This window comes from Stigmatopora nigra, chromosome 6, assembly GCF_051989575.1.
Source record: "Stigmatopora nigra isolate UIUO_SnigA chromosome 6, RoL_Snig_1.1, whole genome shotgun sequence".
Taxonomy (NCBI): domain Eukaryota; kingdom Metazoa; phylum Chordata; class Actinopteri; order Syngnathiformes; family Syngnathidae; genus Stigmatopora; species Stigmatopora nigra.
In genome coordinates, this window is record NC_135513.1 from 6,723,902 (window position 1) to 6,745,128 (window position 21,227).

The 21,227-nt window shown below is 37.4% G+C and overlaps 1 protein-coding gene across 1 annotated transcript; it reads left to right on the top strand.

Moving 5' to 3' along the window:
• Positions 1-5,339: 5,339 nt before the first annotated feature.
• rab11fip4b (RAB11 family interacting protein 4 (class II) b) lies at positions 5,340-21,006 on the top strand. The gene is made up of 13 exons (XM_077719570.1): positions 5,340-5,696; positions 11,441-11,673; positions 11,759-11,944; positions 13,525-13,659; positions 15,170-15,205; positions 16,148-16,247; positions 16,444-16,547; positions 16,632-16,772; positions 16,853-16,934; positions 17,061-17,198; positions 17,277-17,435; positions 18,700-18,843; positions 19,304-21,006. The coding sequence occupies exons 1-13, from the start codon at positions 5,619-5,621 to the stop codon at positions 19,418-19,420; spliced, it is 1,653 nt and encodes a 550-aa protein (XP_077575696.1). The 5' UTR covers positions 5,340-5,618; the 3' UTR covers positions 19,421-21,006.
• Positions 21,007-21,227: the final 221 nt, after the last annotated feature.

Sequence of the window (21,227 nt, forward strand, 5' to 3'; positions counted from 1 at the left end):
AATGTACTGTACTCTTTTTTTAATAACCTTGACTTTGGAAATTCTTAAAATAATTACTGCTCTCTTGATATCTGTCCCATTTCCAAGCTCCAAGGGAACTAGGTGACCCATTTTGAGTTCAGATAGTATTCTCCAGACCACCTCCTTACACAAGACACATTGAATGTTTTCTTACACTTTTTATTTTACTTACAGGGCTTTTCTAAAATTATCATTTTTGAATCTGAAGTAGCTGACAAAGAGAGTGATGCATTATTCAAGTTAGGACTGCTCAGATTTAGGATCAGTGGAATCAGAAAAATATCATAATGCTCATATTCACCCAATGGGAAACTCTTTTCATCTTATTGCCCAAAACTACTATCAGAAATTCTGCCTCATCATATCTTGCAGCTGAGTTTTGATTGACACTCTTGCAGATAAAATGACATCTTATGTTAACCGCTCTAGTGAGCCCGTAACGATCCACATAACAAAATCAAAATCTCAAAACCCAAGAGTCACGATCCTGTCTAGTGGACTGGGAAGATAGTAATTTGAGACACATGTTTAAAAATGAGTTTAAAAGTCATTGCCTGCTGTTGACAGTGATAGATTTGATTGATTCAAACTAGGAATACTAAATGTGAATGCTCATATTTCAGTGCTATTGCGAATCATCGCTTCTAAATGGACAATCTAGTGTCTTCAGTGACAGCCATTGAGTCAAATTAGAGCCATTTAAAGGGAAAAATATGTGAAACAGTAGCCATTACGTAACTTTCTGCATTAATGGAATATCTACTTTATCAAAGTAATATCAATGTTCACTTTGATATTCTTCCACTACAAATGCACAGTTCTGTTTGTTACAGTCAGATAATCAGGTCATCTTATCCTCCAAAATGGATGAAGGCCAACCAGGACACGGGAACGGATTGGACACCAAGTGACCTGGCAGGAATAATAAGGACGTTTGTTAACATTTCAGTGAAACTAAAGATCAGTGTCCAAAATTGTGGCCTATTAAAGACAGTGCTGCTTCCTTTTTTTCCCCATTGAACAACAGTATTGCAAACAAACAGAGTCTCCGATAGGGAAATTTCCTAATATATTTATTCACTATAAAAACAATTTATATTTTTTTGAAGCATGAAGGGTTACAGGGTAATGGTATGCATTAAAGCTTGATGGTGTGGAGAATCCTTTGCTGGCTTTAGGGAAAATACAGTTCAACTTTCAAAGAACCTCCTTTCATAATTCATATTTGCTTGCTGCTCATTGTTCAACTTTACAGTAATGTGTTGTTTTGTGGTTTGCTTCGCTATGTCTCTCTTAAGGGTATATTTTATTTATTTATTCACATTTATGAAAACGTTGGAGAGTCACAGCTCATTTTTAGAAAGTCCACAATGAAAATTTTTTCAGATAGTTTTCTCTTTTTAGCATTCAATCTTTATTTCTTTTGCCTTTAAATGCAGTATGCATATAAAAACTATAAAAATTTGATTTTTTTTACTTAAGTAAAGATAAGTGCATGGCTTTTGCGTTTTGATGATGAAATGATCATGCCAAAAAGAATATTATGTTTTATTTCCTCTGAGCCTACATTTATGAGGAATTTTGGTTTATGCAGTGGATATACTAAAATGATTTCAGCATGGCCTGAAGAAGTTGATGAAATTCAGAAAAAAAGCACAGCAATGACATTTCCAGGGAAGAAAATAAGGGACACTGAAAAAAGATGGTCAAGATTTTGACTGTAATGTTGGAATTTTGACAGAATTTTAAAAATTATGTTCTGATTCTATATTCTGCTAGTTGGTACATAATAGATAAGCTTTAATAATTTACAGCATAACAATACGGAAGATACTACTCAATCGAGACAATGTAAAATAACTCACAATAACTCATCAGTCTTGTTTTGCATATTTTCTATCAAACTTTTTTTACAAGGGGGATACATGATGAATTTTAATGTTTTGTACCAACACTGCTGGCCACAAGAGGACAGTATGTTACTTCATACAATCTTAACACTGTCTTTAAACCCCACAAGTATATATTTATATATATATTTTTTAAATCTCCTGACATAGCTCACTGATACTTTAGTCCTCTTGTTATTTCAATGACCCAAAAATTATTGTTTCTTCATGGCATCACTTTCTGTAACAGTGTTCTGATTACATAATATTTACCAATAGTAGTTGTAGAAGTAGATTGCACCCTCATTATTAAGTAACATAAGTAACTGTTTGCCTTTATTGATTTATTATTAATTTATTTTTCTATGTATCTATTTATTTAGTCTGTTGGTTTGGTTTTTTGTATATTCATGTTTTTTTAATTTATTTATTTACATATTACTGCAGAAAATAGACATTAGTGAACTAGTGAACTAAGTGGGTTTTCATTAACACTGGTGTCATTTAACTTTCAGGAGACAAGTGCTCTTGAAATATTCACTGGGGTTGAAATACAACACGGACACTACCCACGTCGTCCCTTGGGTTACAACAAGGAGCTGTTCTCTTTTTGTAGCTTTTATAGGAAATATAAATGACCTTCCACTTGCTTTTAAGCCACTTCACTACTGGTTTATTTCAAGGAAGGACATGTTATTTTATGCCCTCCACAATTCCAAAAACTTTAAGGGAGTTAGAATAAACAATGCAATCAGTGATATATTATTTTTTCAAATATATACAAAGTACGCCAAATTTCATTTTGGCTGCTATATGTTATTTTGCTCAAGTAGTTTCCAGTCCATACAAGAATTGGATGTCAATATGTTGGAAAAAAATGAAAAAGCATTTTACAATGTCAAAGTTCAGCCTGATGCTTTTTCTATATTTCAATGAAGTGTTATTCATTTGATCATATTTTTACATTTATTTGGAAGAGAACATTGGTGTGTGGTGTTGTTTTAAGTTTTCAAAGTGTCAAGAAATGACACAAACATACAAGCATAGTCTGGAATGGAGACAAGACCCCGCAGAGCTCACCAATGACAATCAAGGACAAGCCAGCATGATTATTCTGTAACTATTGAGCTATACGGGAGGAGGGCTAATGAACACAAACATCACTCATTCACCTCGTGACGACGAAAGGGAAATGTTGCGGTGTTGATGTTTCCAACCATGATGGTTTGCAGGAATCTTCTGAACAAGTTTAAATTGCGGGTAATCATAAATTACTCAACACAGGACACAGGCCTATACGAAGCAGTGTCTCAAAGCCAAAAATAAATTACACACCCTGAAAACATCAGTATTTATCACTTCTTGTACGTAATAGGTAATATTTGATATACCAAAAAACTGTTCTGTTGTGTGCAGATTATTCTTAATCTAAAAATTCAATAAACAATGATGTGAGAATTTAAATGGGGAACAGTAAAACTTGCTCAAAGTGTTTCCAAATGTATTTCCTCAACGGTATGTCACAATTGTGACATCAAGAACCACGATTGTCTAGGTCAACGTCCTGTATGCACAATTAACATGATGCTACTACGGATGTAACATAGATTACGATAGTGCATTACGTTGGTACCTTGATTTACAAGATGGAGAGAACAACTTACAACTGTCAACAAAATAGTCTGTGTATGTCAACTACATGACTCAACTTCAAAGCTAGTCCATCCATATTTGAACTCATTCAACAAAAATCAATATGTTCAAATTGTCGAATGCCTGTTCATGCCTGAACACATCTGTCCCCCTCAGGCATGCTCAACACAATCAACCGCTTTATTCATGAGGAAGTTTTACATCCTCAACATAGACCTATAATACTGCCCATAAATTATAATTGATGACTTATTCTCACTACATGTTAGCCACTATAAAAGTAGTATGTCAATATACATTTCTCCAAACAATCATGAAATTTAGTATTGTTGACAATGGTTTGAGGAAATTGGTGGTATTCATGGACACACTTATTGTCTGTCAGTGTGAAAATTATAATTTGTTTTTGTGAATGCCCGTTTCCCTGTACACATGTACTATATAGAAGACAGACTTGGCCTGAATAAGTGACCTACAAACTCACTCCTGTTTAAAGTGTCGCTTTCACACTGGCTCTCTCCCCTCTGCGATCTCTACATCATTCATCTTGGTGCAATGCGAACATCAGCAGTGGGTAGAGAATCTCCTTAGTGCTGTCTCAGCTGAACTTTGTCAACTCAAATACAGTAAGTTGAGGCTATAGGACTTGCAGGACAGTCTTTATTGATCACTATGGGGTATCAGTTCCTTATAGTGAATGTAACCCAATCTACCTTCAATAGAGGGATTCCCCTCTACTCACGGTTTAGTGTGTCAGTAGTGTGTCACATACATGATTAGAATTGCAAATGGGTGCAGTTACAAAGGGAAAGAAGCAGGTCATTCAGCATGTAAACAAATACATACAGAAAATGCCTGTGGTTTGGAATTGTTATCACTGACCTGTTGGTAGAAAGGAATCCAATTTTTCTCTGTTCTATTATGCAGTGCCATTGAAATTAGGTCAGCTCAGTTGCTGCATGAGAAGATGTACTATGGATGACTGTGGCTCATTGTATTAACAAGGCACCTGCCAATGTAAAAATTAGACTTTTAGCTCTTAGTTTGTTCTTTTCAATGAAGTGGTCAGTGTTTGTTGTTGAGTTATTAGTACTTTTAATTAATTTGTTAACACATTGTGTGTGTGTGTGTGTTACAGAGCAATTTACTAGTGAATTAAGAATAATGTTGTAATTTTAAAGAAATAAATTAAGCTTGCAAGAATACAAATTTGACGTCAGTTTAAAATTACAAGTTGAGAGAAGTTCACATAACATAGGATAGTGTTAAAACATATTTATTAGGGGTTATCATCAAACTACCTATTATCAAAATGTACACACAAACCTAAAAAATTCAAACAATGTTTTTCAAGACCAGTCTCCTTGTATAACAAACAATCGTTGTCACCTCAGGCATTTACAAAAATTTATAGCATTTTCCATCACTTAAATATTATGTAAAAACTTTAATCAGCCTTCATGTTACATCCAGGTACATTCCCAATTATTTTCTCATACACTTGTATTAAAAAAAATCCAATTCTCAGGACTAGTTTATTTAATTATTTCCCATCAAGTTCTCATAGTTTGGAATCATATAATATATAATATTCCATGCTCCATCACAGATAGGCTGACTTTGTCTCACTTGGACAATCACTCCACTCAACCAGCCTGAAGTATAGCATGAGGGGGCGTGTCTCCTCAGCCCCGCCCACATGGACAGTTGCACGGCAACGAAAAAACGACCGCTACTCTCTCTCTCTCTCTGCTTCCCACACAGAGAAAGAGGAGGAGGAGAGGGAGGGGCCATGAATAGAACAACTCAAGCCGTGTGAGCGTTCTCTCTGGGGGGACGTGTGAGCATGGCGGTACTCCTTGTTAGTTTGTAAAAGTGAAGGATCAGCTAGTTGTTTTTAAGATCCACTGACCCTAACGTGTTTTTTAAACCGGCAGCGACGCAGCGTTTGGACTTTTCTCGCAGCTTCTGTGGCGACTAAACGAGGGAAGCACCTGCTCTTGCGTCGACTACTAAACGGAGACAGAGGACCGGCGTCCCCCACTTGTCCCCTGGATGAATTCGGTGGATGAAGGTCTGTCTGGCATCAAGAGGGGGGCCGTGGACTGTCGACCCCCCTCTGTAGGAAGCGAGGTGAGAGATGGTGGTGATGATGAATGGCGCTGTCTTACTTATTTCACGCGTTTTGTTGTCTTGCTCAATGTCTGTCAAGATCAGCTGTTGGAAGCACATATGCATACAATTGGTTGTCTCAATCTCTGTTTACGTGGTTGTTGATGGTTAACTCATGCAGCAATCACACAGTAGGGTAACTGTTGTACAAACATAGGATTAGTCAATCAGTTAAAACATAATCACAGTAAACTTTAACAATGGTTTTAAGGTTTTAAATTTATACAGGTGTCCCACAATGGCAGGCGTGGGAGACCAACAAAAAGAGTCGTAGCCCCAAATCCTCCAAGTTTTCTGAACAAATGTGCATTATTTGTTATTGCAGGACAATTTCTTTGCCCATATATGCCACTGATCTGATTTTTCCCCCTTGCAGTATGAACAGTCTAATTCTGATTTAATTTGAAATCCCATATGGCAAAAAATTGGATGTCTATCTGATACTTGTGCAGATTAAACACATGAATGCGACCTATACATCATCAACAAGCAAAATATGCCACCAAAGCTCAACAAAACAATTAGAGACGCAAACGAGCAATGGTGGACGTTACGACAGGTGAAGCAATCAGGTTTAATAGAATGTTCGCTCTAAGTTAGGGCTGGCTGATTTTAAGATCATGCTCAAAAATAAATTTGTCTTGATCTGAGTGATTATCTGTGTCTTAGCACATAACAAAGAAACTCACAAATATTGTGCAGTACTGTACATATAAATTTCATTTTTCAATCGCTCACTGCAATGATTAAAAAAAGAAAATAGCATTCATTTGAATTCTGTTGTTACAATAGCAATACTTTTTATGGTTTCAGTCTCATCACAGTCTTGGTTTCAGGTAGTGTGGTTTGGAGCACACCACTAAATGACGTAGTGAGGTTAATGTTCAACCGAGGCCATATATTATTATCCGAATAATGAGTCATCAAATCAAATTAGCAGTCAGACATTAGTGACTATTAAACTACTAGTTTTTTACATGAAGTATCAAGTACATTTTTGAACTTCAGTGTTTGATCCTGCTTCATAATTAAATCCAATTTCGATCAGAGATGTTTTTCCTTGCTAGTGTGCTGTCAGCTTAGAAATAGAGTGCCTTCGGTTCCTAAAAATTGAGAAACATTGATTTAGACAACATCCAATAATGTAGGTTGCATTTCTCACATGGCTGCACAAGTGATACTCATGTAGTCCAAAAGTAGAATAATGACATAAGGTAGTTATCGTGGGATGGTCAACCACAGCATGTGACGTGTATAATACTCCAGGTAATGGGTGTTACATAATGAGATTTACTTCTGCCCAGCAGGTTGAGTCAAACAAAACGCTCTTGTTAAGACTTTACTCCCCTCTTCTTTTGTTAGTTTGTATGAGTGTGTCCTTTTGTCAGCAATGATTATTATTCTCATTATGTTTTATGTCCCCCAGAAGAAGATATTCATGCCTTAAGTGTCCCGACTGGAAATGTGTATACACCAGCAATTGAATAACTAGATTAACTCCAGTTACTCAGATGTACTGAATGAATGGAGGGTAATCTGGAGTTAAAACTGTTAAACTGTTATTCCTCTGCCGCAAACTTTTTTTAATCACCTGGCGTAATGATAGAGTGAGAGAGAAACCTTAACTGTGTTTCTGTTTTTGCAAAAGTAGAGTAATTGTGCCAACGCTTTCAAGTGTCAAAGCAAATGAGGTGAGGCCATGACCACCTGCTGAGAGTCTGCCACTATAGACAATGAAATGACCCCCATTCTGTGGTTTGACAAAACAGTGTGTTGCCAGTAAGACATTTGTTAATTGCGGAGAATGCAACCATCGGATTCACGGTCTTCTACTTGATACTGTGGCCTTTGCGGACACAAGAGATAGAAACGTTTTTTTTTGGCCATTTTGGGACATAAACAATGACTCTGAGGAGCTATCTATCTTCCTCTTTTGCTTAGTATTACCCTTATTTTACTTTCTTTGTGTTGACATAAAGTGTCTGTGTTGTGAGTCCCTAAATAGTAGCGTTTGACATGCGCTTTCCACACTAAGACAAATTATATTGGTTCAATTACAATTTTAATTTCAATGAATAACAACAGTCACACTGCAGACATTTTTTCGGAGTTCAGATTTATCATCATTTGATGCAGTCTTGTTCTTTTTTATGACTGTTTCCCCTACTCTGCTCTTGATAAACGGGACCGTTGGATGCCATAAGGGAACACAGTCATAAAATAATCAAAATAACTTAAGAGGAGGGATGAATTTCAGGTTTTCCTTGTTCAACAGACATTTGCCTGTATGCAATTTTGCAGCTCTTTTAGAGTATGACTGTACCTAACATTTGGTGTTAATTGCTTTTAAAACATTAACGGCTTAACTAAGATGAATCATGTGATGCGTCATTCAGTTCAGAGAAAGTTTAGGTGTGCCAAAATATAGCAATGAAGTGTCAAATTTTCTAGCCCACCAGGTTTGACAAGTGGAATACAAGAGGTACAAGTCAGTTTAAATAGCAGAAAGCTGTGATCTGAATGTGAAGTCTTGATGCCAGAGACTCGCAGTCTGTAGTGGTGAAAGAAACTCTTATTGTCAAACAAGCATCGTCTCACCTGACACTGATGATGATGATGATAAAGATGATGATGATGATGATGAGGATGGTGATGCCACTTATTACTGGCAACCAAGTAAGCATTGTCCCTGAGCCAACTTAAACAATCACAAAAATCTGCTGCTTTATATGTTCAGTCTCTGATACAATTTAGCAAAATATACTTTTAAAAGAATCCAAAATAGATACAGGCACTTTTCTATCTTAACTGCACTGCATAATTCATGTGCAATATTATTCCATGAGGAAAATGCTGCTTTGAACTTGTACCCCTTATTGCATGACAAATAGGCACATAAACGGTCTCTAAGATAAACTAAAAAGAGAAGTAAAAACAATTAGAGTTGATGATAGTACCTTATTTGACTTTATTGGTTTGCTGGCAACCAATTCAGGGTATCCCCCACATGCTGCCCACATTGTAATAGGATTTAGCACCCCCTGAGAGCCTTGTGAGGATAACATGTACAGAAAATGAATGAATTAATAAATGTTTTGAACAGTGAGAGACCAGAGTGTCAGCAATTGCTAAAGCGTCCACTTTCCATCACAATTTGAGATATGAATTGACTAATAAAACATTCCAGCTTTATATTGATAATAGTTCCACTGAAGTTTATAGTAGTTAACACAGAGAGACTGCCTGTTCACATTTGGCTCCACACCTAGACATAAACAGCCAAAACAGTCATCAGCGGTCTATCAAACTGTCATTGTTGTTCTACACCACATGGGAAGCAAAAATAAACCAATTCATTTTCTTGTGGTACCTGTTCCTACGTGAGTTTCGGTATGAATGCCTCCATAGAACCACAAGCACCTCCCTGTATTGTGCTTTATGCAGACCAACATTCCTAGTAATCCAAGCTGCCACCTGCGACCCTTGAAACGTCAGTGGAAACAAAATGTCTCTTTGTCTGTTTGTTCAATGATATTGCATAAAACTGACATTGAGATTTGCAACAAAGTGCAAAATTAAAAATGGAAGATTTTTCACCAGATGGCTTGAATAGCTTTGTTTGGGAATACTTTGGTTGACTGATCATATTGTATTCCTATAAAATCGTTAAATCGAGGCCAAGACTTGGGAGTGGTCGATATGGCAAAAATATTTTTGAGAAATAAGGTAGTTTTGAAATACAAATTGTTAAACATGTGAGTCATTTTTTTCCAGATTAAAACATTTCTTTCTGATGTTCCAACGTTATAGTAAAACATGAGTCATTACTTCGTCAACATGGAACACGTGAAGTCACCAAGAGTGCCAGATAGTTTGTTTCGCTGTCCTGGTAAATGTGTCTCATCAACTTTTATTACAATAAATAACGGATACTAGTATATGTTGACTGTTCCAGAATAAATTCCTTTTTTACACAATACATATATGTATATATTCTTCCGATTCTTTGTATATTTACCCTCCTAGAAAAAACACATTAGTCACAATAATGACAGTTAAGTTTCATTAGTCATTGAGTCAGGATCAGTCATCTCGGTGGGTTAAAACTTTGACAAGAGACACACAAAAAGGACATTTCATTTCTGTTAGGATTGAATTTGTTTAGAGACGAGAGAATCCTTTTTAAGAATTTTGTAGCATCCTCATAGAGCCACTGAAAAGATGCGAGATGACAGAAGTATCCTTAGGCGACAGCTAGGCCTGAACATCAGAGGCGTGGCACTAGAATGCTCTTGTAAATATTTTTTGTGTCGCCAACTCGCGAGTTGCCCAGCAGCAAAGAAAATCAAATGCAGGCGCAGAGTTAGAGATGTTGAGGTATTTTCTCTTTTTGTCTTATTTTTTTTCTTCCAGCATCAATCTGTTCATTCTTTTTTTCTTTAATACTTCCAGGCTTCAGCTCTTTCCGGTTTCCCTCTCCTCTGCTGACCTGCATCAATTCAAAGCATTCTGTATCTATTTGATCATTGGAGTTGCTTTATGTTAGGTTTATTCATGCCCTGGCAACATGGATCAAACACCAGGGTTTTTTTTTCTTGTCTTCTTTTCTACAATTGCTAAAAAGAACAGTGCTAAAAGATTCTTGTCTAAACCTTTCTTCCCTGTCATCCACATGACTGCAGCCAATCATCAGCAATTATATTGACACAGAAACAATGGTTTTAAATTATGTAATTCGTAGCGACACTCCCAAAGTATCAGATGCCTGTGGTGTCAAGATCAGTTGAATGCCTGCAACTGGGACTGTCTTAAAACCTGCCAGAGATGGTGGGAAACATTTATTTTACATACCATAACGTAGGGCAGGTTTTTGATTCCCTGCATTTCAAGAAAATTGTCGTCCTCATTTGACGTTTGCAGAAAAGTGCAACAAGAGTTTCTTTACGATCGCAGTCCTACTCTAATCTGATGTTGTCATTGTTTGTTTTTTACTTAGTGTTCACGTTGTTGTGCAACTTCTAGCTTTTTAATGGCCTCTCTCTTTAGCTGCCTCTAAATTGGTAGGCTGTCCATCCAATCATCTATTTTTCCACCTGCACATCCTCCTTTTGCACTGTGGCCTTTCAACTATTTGGTCATGCTGGGATAAAGTTTGTTTAATCACTGTATTTAAAAATCCTTGAATGCAGGGGAGCAGGACCTTTGGCTCATGACCCATCAACCTTTTCACCTCACCTCCTCAGCTCCAGACCCCCTGTCTTGGGTTTAGGGATATTCCCACGAAAAGGGGATTTACAAAAAGTCTAATCCACTCTAAACCTTGATTTACTCAGTCTAAAATCTCCTACTGTTTTTTAAGTCAGAAAAAAATAGATAAAAGAAGTATTGGTGTCCTGTATTGATGGTTTTGACAGATATTTTAAGGGATTAGCAGAACTAAATATGCAACACAGCACCTGCCCTACCTTTGCTGACTGCACCTACCCAGCCTTTTTTTCCTTTGTGAAAAGGAAATAGATTAAACAAAACCTTTCCAAAGGACTTATTAGAAACAATAGCCAACTGGAGGAAAAAAATAATCACATCATAGTTCATGCCAGCTATAATTTTTAATGCAATAGCATTGAATTTTCTTTTTCAAATGTGTCATCATGTGGCTTAATGATATGATCTAATACCGTCTCCTCTTTTCCATCATCCACCAGTCAAGCGAGGAGGGGCCTCACTGTCCGGTCATCATGTGCACACGGGCCTATGCCGACGATTTACCCAGCAGTCCACTGTTCTCCAGAGACACAGAGGAAGACGATGGCAAGGAAAGGGACTCAGACAGAGACAGTGCAGTGGACAGCACCCAAGGTTCTGACACATCGGAGGGTTGCACCAGACTAGGCGATAAAGAAGATATTATAGGGGATCTCTTCTTCCCTGCTGAAAAGTAAGCCACCTCTCACTTACCTTTCCATTCTTTCTTTTTTTTTTACCCACACCAACAATGTATTCTTTCATTGTGTTGCCATCAGGAGAAGCTGCACGAGCAACTCTGTAATTTCTGACATGTCAACCCGCTCTTCGGCTTCACTGAACGAGGAGCAGTTTGAGGACTACGGAGTAGGGGAGGAACCAGACTACGCTTCTAACAGTCCATGTCTAGACGACGAGACCCGGATAAACGGGTACTCTGATCTGGGCTCATCCGTGTCCTCAAGGTAAGCTTGAAAGGCACAGTACAAAAAATAGCACAACATTTCATGTCGGACAATGACTCAAGACTTGCATGCTCTAATAAAAGCCGACAACAGAGCTCATGAAACTCTTTCCTGAAGGTGGCCAGATAGTATGTGCCCATCTGAATGGACGGAGTTGGTCAGATATAAAGCAAAATCTAAGTTCAACGCCCATTACCTGACACATGGTTGAGCTATATAGCTTTGCCTCCAGATCCACCAGCAACTTTTTTTAAAATTTCAATTAGACTGCCGACTGATGAATTTGAAAAGATGCTCTGTACTTTGTCCATGCATACCAAAACTGAGGGCCTGATTCTGTAGTAAGTGAAAGTAAGCCTGGTTTAGTGGAAAATAGGTTAGAGATGGACGCATTTGAGAACAATCCCCACAACAACAAAATTTGTTTCATTTGATTAATAGTAATTGGATTAGGCCTAAATCACAATTGGTGAAAGCAACAATTTCCATGGTATATCTTTGCAACTCATGTACCTGATTAACCTGTATTTCCAGTATTTGTGGCATTTTGGTTTGGTGGTGTGCCATTAGAGTTTGATCAAGTCCAAAAGTTGTTACGCTCTTCTAATGTCGTGCCTACAGTTGTCAGTAATGGCAAGTTCCTCCCAGAAATTGAGACCTCTTTTATTACTTACTTTTGAACAAAAAAACAGTCTAAACTGTATTTTATTTCACGTACGGGTTCTTCATTCATATGGGGTAACTAATTAACTGCTTTGCCCCAATCTGCTGCTCATTAAAATTTGAATAAAACCACTCAACATCTGTCAGATGAAATTAAGTGTGCAGTCAAACCACATTTTAAACAGCTTCCCTGCCCGATTATGAAAATAATCATGTCATGTGTACTTACTGTTTCAATGTAATTATCATTCTAGGTCTAGTATATCCAAGGTTGCTCAGTGGTTTTGTTCCTGGCATGTAAAAGTATACAGAGCTATGCAGTTTGGTTGAAACTATCACTACAACTAAAGGCCTCTCCGTGAACTAATTTTCCTGCCCTTGACAATTCTAGCTCGGATAATGCTTTCCAGCTCCCACATTTCAAATGGATCTATTTCTATCAATGGATCACTGAGTTTAGCCATAAAGTAATTTTGCGGCACCCTTTGGCCTAAACAATCACATTTACATAAAATGTACAGTATATCTGCATGCTTTTGCTTTGTGGAGACCTTTGATCATTTGCCAAAAACTAATCAATTTCACAAGTGTACATTTTATAATTACACCTTGACATGCAGTCATTTAAGTATTTTCAGCATGAACGCAACCGACAAAACATACTGTGACAAGTGAAACAATTTCAAAGAGAGACACCCTAAAATAAAGGAGCGGTAATTGTAGGGAAGGTCTGAAAAGACAATTTAACCTTTGCGTGGGTGTGTTGGCTATTTTAGAGAGTTTTATTCATAACTCTGCTTTCGACAAAGGAACAAAGATGACTCGGCCCTTTTGTGTATACACCTCATTTTCACAATTAGGTTGTATGATAGTTAATTTTGGCTTAGATTGACATCTACGTGCGTGTATTTCTACAGTGCAGGCCAGACGCCTCGGAAAGTGCGTCACCTTTACCCAAATGAAATGGTGGACATCTACTGTTCTCAGTGCAGCAAAAAAGTCAACCTCCTTAATGACTTGGAAGTGCGTCTAAAAAATCTCAAGACCAACAGGTAAAATCCCACTTTGTCATATTGAACACCTCTCCTAGTTTTACAGCATACAAATGGGTCATTCTTTCATTCTTTTGTTTTCCATTCTGCTTATCCTCGCAAGGGTGCGGGTGGGCTGGAGCCTATCCCATGTGGGCAGTAGTTGGGGGACACCCCGAATTGGTTGCCAGGCAATTGTAGGGCACACTGAGATGAACTACCGTTCATATGCACGAATCAGTTAAATATTTTAATAATACACTTGGAAGTATTTTTGTCAATTTTGTTTCACTGCAAAAGTTTAATATTTGTGCTCATCTTATGAGTCAAGCATTATTGGTAATCTCTATGATTCAAACCAGTGATCGTCAATAAAATGAGAAAATGGGAAAGGAGAAATGTTTATTTCCATAGTCCATTCAAAAAGGATATTAGAAGTTTCTCTAATGAATAATTTACTACTGACCTGATTATTTTTTGTAAATTCTCGTTTTGCTTTTCAGTGTGAGGAAAAGTATATCTGAAATATTTCACACTGAGTGAAACGATTATGTTTAAGACATGATTCAATTGTATAACTGAACTATACAGACATAAAATAATTCTTCGGTATTCAATTTTAGATGCTCCATTACAGTACACATGATACACAGCACAGAATTTGAAGGTTTACAATGAGATGTATTGTCTTGTTTGTGTACAACCATACATTTGTAGTTACTATGAAAGCAAACTTGTGTTCACTACACGTGCATGCCCTCCCAAAGGTAAGGGCTTAATTGATTCTTACATAAAGCTTTCACTCCCACGCTTACCTCATCAAGCATTGCAAGAGAGAATCTATTAATGGAAACACAATCCAGGGTGACCCTCAATAGTTCTACCTGCCCACGTCCACTCAGTCTTCTTGAATTCAGTCTGGTACTCAAAGCTGACGAGGCAGAAAATTCATGGTTCTCCATTATAAATAATAGAGTAGTCGTGGGTAAAAGGAGTTGACGTGAATACAACAGATGGGAATGTGTGACTGGAATAGGTTTGTCTTCCTTTTTACTCTTCATCATCTACTGTGAATGTAAATAATGTGGTCATGTTTCCAAACTATTATTTGGAGTTAGGATATGCTTTGTTGGGCCTTTGTCTGGAAAAAGAATCAATGATAAAATGAATTGACAAGTATTTGATTGCCCTATTTGGTTCCGACTATAGTGTGTAGAGTTTGCATGTTATTCCCGGGCCTGAATGACTTCTCAAATTAGTATGAGCCTAAATTGTGGCTGGCAACTAATTCAAGGTGTCCCCTGCCTGGTGCCCATAGTTGTTTGGGAAAGGCTCTAGCACCACCATGATCCCCGAAGTGAAAAAATTTACCTTTGCCAGCCACACAAATTGAAGTGGTGCAGCGAACTTAGTCTGTGGGCTGTGAATTGCAATTTGAAATTGATGCTTTTATCACTAAAATGTTATATAGTGTCACATCTCCATGGTAATTCACTAATGAAACCCTTTCTCACTTTTATTTTGGCTGCAGCCCCAACAGGAAAATCTCCAGTACAGCATTTGGGAGGTAAGAGACACACTCTCCTGTTGTTCTTGACTTTCTATCTTTGTAGGGATTCATTTTTGTTTTGAGTATGAAACTATATTATATTATACTGAAAAGAGTTTGAATATTTTCTCATGTGAAGCAGCTAAGATATTAAAAGTGCTTCTCTTTATGGCCCTTTTTAATCTTTACACCCTCAGACAATCTCAGTACACAAAAGTCATTTGGGCACATTTTTATTCTAACATCACTTTTACAAAATTAGGCTGGTTAACATTATACGTTCTTTAGTCCAATAAATAGTAAAACCAAGAAAAGTTTGGTATTTGCATTACCGTAAAATGGTTCAACAAATAAACATTTACAATGTCTTTATCTCTTGGCTAACCATTGCAGTGTTACATGTAAAGTTAATTAATAACTATACTTATTCCAATGAGAACAATGACAAAAAGGGCTGTAAACTCCTTGTTTTAAGCTGTATAGTCTGAACAGGGGAATTGTTTTGAAACCCTTTTTCCTAGCTGCACCAATTGAGTTATAGTGACAGGATGTAAATGGCCCGTCAGAGCTGATCTATGTATTCAATATAGTACTGGGTGCACGCACTGTCCTCTCTCTGTCTGTTTTTGTTCCTTCTTTCCATTTTATAACCCTCATGATATGTTCCTGTTTTAGTTTCCTCTTTCCCCAAGAAAGATTGGCCACCATTGTCGTTTTAGGCATAAATGACACAATTGAACTGTCAATTTAAACATGGAAACACCTTTACGTCTTTGCTAAATCAACTAGTTCTATTTTCATTCTGTTTGCACAACTTTCTTTTGTTGACATTGGCCTTGGGTGTAGTTCTCTATCCTTCTGCTTTCCTTGGAAAGATAGTTCTCACTACCCTGCAGTTGTTGTTCCAGCCATGCAAACACATTAAAGAGATCTAATATGTGACACTCTGTGTTTGAGCAGGCAGCTGCTCCACAATAGCAACTTGAGTAGCAGCAACGGCAGCACCGAGGACCTTTTCCGAGATAGCATCGACTCTTGTGACATTGACATCAATGAGAAGGTATAAGCATTTTTTTGAACGTACTACAAGCAAAAAGAAAATGTGAGTTTTGCTTCTTGGCTCAACTTGTTGGGTGTATACTTGATATATCTGTGGTATACAGGTTCCAATGCAAAAACATCAATTAAACGGCATTTGTTGATTAATAGTCATGCTTAACCCTAAATAGCACAATCAACCTCCTGCATTTTGTTAGGTGAATTCTTTGGAGAAGAAAGTTGCAGAACTAGAGAATGAAATTTTGTTGAATGGTGATCTCAAGTCCAAACTGAAGCAGGACAACACACATTTAGTACACAGGTATGATGATGTGCCCTTAGTTGACATGATTCCAAATCAGTTGTTCTGTAGGAATAATATTAAATGTTGTTTTAATAAATGAAGGGTAAATGAGCTGGAGGAGCAGCTGAAAGACCAGGAGACCCGCGAGGACCAAAATCTGCTGGATGAATTGAAACGTCACAGAGAGGCTTTTGGTAAAATGGAGAATGACAAAAACACAGAGATTGAACTGCTGAACAACCGGTGAGAAAAGCACACAAACATTTAGTATTTATCTTCCTTTGTGTGGTATAAATGACAATTGTGGATCTTTCTACCATTAGAGTTAAACAACTGGAGGATGAGAAAAATGAAATGCATGTCAGCATGTCCAGACTCAAGACACATACAGAGAAATTAGATGAGGTGAGCCAAAATTTGTATATATAGATAATTTGAGTAGCTCATTCGTGGAAATGTATTTTTGTTAGTGCCTGTCTTCATCGTTGAAACTGTAAAAATAAACAAAAAACTGAAAATGTTTGTGCTCAGGAGAAGCAGAGAATGACAGATAAACTGGAAGACACCAGCTTGCGCCTTAAGGATGAAATGGATTTGTACAGAAAAATGATGGACAAACTACGACAGAGTAGGCAACAGTTCCAGCAAGAAAAAGAAGCCATGCAAGAGGTGGGAAAGAATATTTTGCCGATAAATCTGAAACATAACATTGACGTTGGATTTACCATATTGACTCCTTATTCGCAGCTAATTGAAGACCTGCGCCGAGAGTTGGAGCATTTGCAGCTCTTCAAGCTGGAGGCAGAGAAGCCCGGACGAGGACGCAGCTCTTCTTCTAGTCTGTCAGAATACAACAGCAGGACAAGGGAGGTGGAGATGGAGTACGAGGTCAAGAGGCTCAAACAGGTACTTTTAATGCATTGTCGGTTCACTGCGTATCCTGGTGTACAATTCGTTACATACAGTAATTTTAAGACTATAAGTGGCTACTTTTTCACCTTGCTTTCAACCCTGCATCCCACTGTAGGTTACATAAGGATTTTTCCAAGCTAATGAGCTGCATTTTGGTGGTGATATCCCATAATACAATGTCAACACCCGTGGGTTGTAGTTCACTGTGGTTTATATATGAACAAATATAGGTTTCTGGTGAAAATTTGGTGAGTGTGACTTGTTTTCAGGCAGATCTTATAGTCTGAAAATGAAGAGAAAAACATTATATTTACACAATGTACCCCATCTTTGTGTTAGGAATGAAGGTGCATTGTAAACAACAGTATAGCTGTTGAGTTTCATTGTGATGTATTATTTGCCAACTGAGTAAAGTGTGCAGACCTGTTGATAAGTAAACAAAGACAGTACATATTCTATGATCAACCTTATAAAGATTTTTTACCGGTGAATTTCAGAATTTAGATGACACCTGACCTTAAACAACACTGCCCAAATTCCACAGATTTAAAAAAAAAAACCTTTTAATATGGATATTTATATAAAGAGATGTTACGCAGAAATATGTAATATATACATATATATTTTTTAAATAGGTCTTATCTATTGTTAAGCTCTTCTGTTTTTGCATTAAGTGTTTTTACTTGACAACGAGTTGGCATCTACCTGAGCCTAACTAGTTTTTGCACAGACGGGGCCCGTGGAGGTATCACTAGCAACGGTGGCATTTACAGAGTAGAAAACACACTTGAGCTCGCTTGGATACCACTGGGAACTCAAGAGTCTTGTCATAAAAACTTTCTTCCCCTTGAATTCCAGCAGCTGGGGTTCACGGAGGCACTGCTCCGTCCCGGTTCAATGGAAAAATTGCTTCCTTGACATCTCCCCTTGATATCAACCACTAATCTCACTGGCGCACCATCAAGCTGCCCCAGCTGACCCGGAGTCAGCCACTAATGATAAAGTAAAGCATACAAGAAAAAGCAAACTCACTCTCTTAAATAGTTCGCTCAAGGTTATCATGGAGATTCCATAACACACCAGGCATTGCAGGATAACACTCATAACCGGCCTAATGCCCCGTAACTTGTGACTATCTAAATACTAAATGTGCACTGATGCCTTTGATGCTGGATGGCCAAGCAAATGCTGGCAATTGTGTGCAAGGCCCTGTGACCTAAATAGTTCCCCCTTTCTTCTTTTTTACCTCTTTCCATAGGAGAACCAAAGGCTGAAGGAGCAGAACGACGAGCTAAACGGTCAGATACTCAGCCTTAGCCTGTATGAAGCCAAGAATTTGTTTGCCACACAGACCAAGGCCCAGTCTCTTGCTGCTGAGATAGATAATGCCTCCAGAGACCAGGTAAAACATGCATTTGATAGTTGAGAGCAAAACTTGGAATTAACTTAAACAATTTTTTCCACGTTTTGTAATGTGATGGCTTTATTCCATAATTAATGACATTGTTTTCCACTGAATTTTACTCACTAAGGCTCTAGGATTTTGTTTTGTGTAGTTTTGCATTCCATACTTTTAAATGCATAAAATCAGAATTCTTTATAGATTATTTATACAACACTTGTGCATAAGTGCGTCAACGCATAACAAAAACTCAGATGAATTACAAGGGTGTACTTTTATTACATAATTTTCTTTACAGGGAAAATTGTGAAATCGCTTTGGGCCTCCATTTAATGTTGTGCATGTTTAATGTTTTGGGGAACTGTCTAGCCAAAACTAACCCACCCTCCCGTGATATAATAATAACTCTCCTAATTATCAAAGAGGTATTTTTCATTTTTTTCTGCTTTTATTCCCACAGTTAATGGAAGCCCTGAAGGAGCAGGAGGAAATCAATATGCGCCTGCGACAATACATGGACAAAATAATTCTATCCATCCTAGATCATAATCCATCTATTCTGGAAATCAAGAACTAGCATTGGCTGAGATTTTTCAATCTGTACAGAACACGAAACACCCTGCTATGAAACATAAACAACTAGAAGATCCCCCTCTAGTGTTTGCGGAAGGGAAAAAGAGCAGGACAAAAAGGGAGTTGACCTTATGGTTATGTCACTGTTACTCTTGAACATCATCAGACCTTTTTTTTTTTTACTTTGTAACTGTGAAGACCAATGGTCCTCATGCTTTAGGATTGGGCGACTGATATATAGTACTGGACTATTTGCACACTGGTATGATAGCTGCAACAGTGTAACAAAGCGGACCTGTGCTTTACCATTATCTTTCCCATTAGATTTGCTCAGTGAATGCCTTTAGTTAAGCACTGTGTGACAGGTGGTGATCTGAAACTTGCTACATTTTCAGTCAAGTAAGTGAAAAAATTGAAGTCAAACGTCAAAAGTTGTAAGTGATGCATTTGGTACTGGCACGTATGGGAAGGTTGTGAAGATAGAGCAACGCTGATCAGAAAGGACTTAAGAGTAAAATGGGTCCTGTACCTAAACAAGAGGGTCTTGGGGAAGTCAAATGAGGGTTTAAAGCTATTTGGGTTTTCTTTTGAGACTATGTCTTCCAAGTGCTTTGCAATGACACGTACTGTGTCACTCACTCAAAGCTTTCTTCCATTATTTTGTCAGGTCGTCACTTTCAGTGGTGGTGGGCACAGCCAGCTAAGAATTGGTTTGAAATGTAATTGATTCTAATCCTATTTAGCATCTTAATAACGTGCATAGTTATTGGAAATAATAAGATCAACAGAAATGGAACAAGAGGAAGTGAATGTGACTTATGTTGCCGCTGAGGCTTGGAACTAAAGACATGACAACACAGCCCAAATGATTTTGTAAAACTTTATATAAAATTGTAAATATCACGAATGTACACATGATGATGTGTGAGTGGGGCAAAATATGCTGTATGTATTTACCTGAAACTTGACTTTTGCTTCCTTGCACAAAAATAATTTTTCCCCATTTGCATGATTTACATGTTTTTGTCTGTGCCTTGGAAATCGATTTTCAGAAACGTATGTTCTACGTCTTCATGCAGATGTTAAATTATATAGGGATCATTTGTAAATGTACCACTGATTAGTCTTTTTCAGAAATCTATTTTCTACAAATTTTATCAGGAAAAAACATGCAATTGCTTGAGTGGCCTACTATTAGATGCATAGCACAATACAATGTGTGATACATGTAAAAACGTTGGCAATATGAAAATAAGAGAATTGCAATCTTGCAGGAGAATATTTTGCTGTTGTTACAGACAGAAAGTTAATATAGTTCTAATTTGCTTTATTGCGAGAGTCTTCCTAATCTAAGATCAAAGGGTGGACGCCAAATGTATTGATCAATGCCTACTTTTTGATTTAAAAAATGGTTTTATTTGGGTAATTATACCATTGTAGAATTTAAGATCGCGGCATTGATTGAGTTCTCAATGTATGAACATTGTTTTGAGGAAAAAACAAAGGCGCCGCGTGAACAAGTACACACATTGTATATATTCATCATGTCACGGCATTGATTAAATGAAAATAAATAACACTTGCACTACTTGTGTTTGTGCATTCTTCAGCCCCGTTCCATTTCTTATTACATATAAAATGACAATAAAATTAATTCAATTCAGTACAATACTGATGATGGTGCTTTTTTGTACTTTAATATAATCCGTGTTTAATATTTTTTCCTGTATCGTGTTTGTCACTCAAGTGATTTAAAAAAGTATTTTTTTTTATATATATAAAAAGAGCCACTAATACCTAGCCTGCGTCCA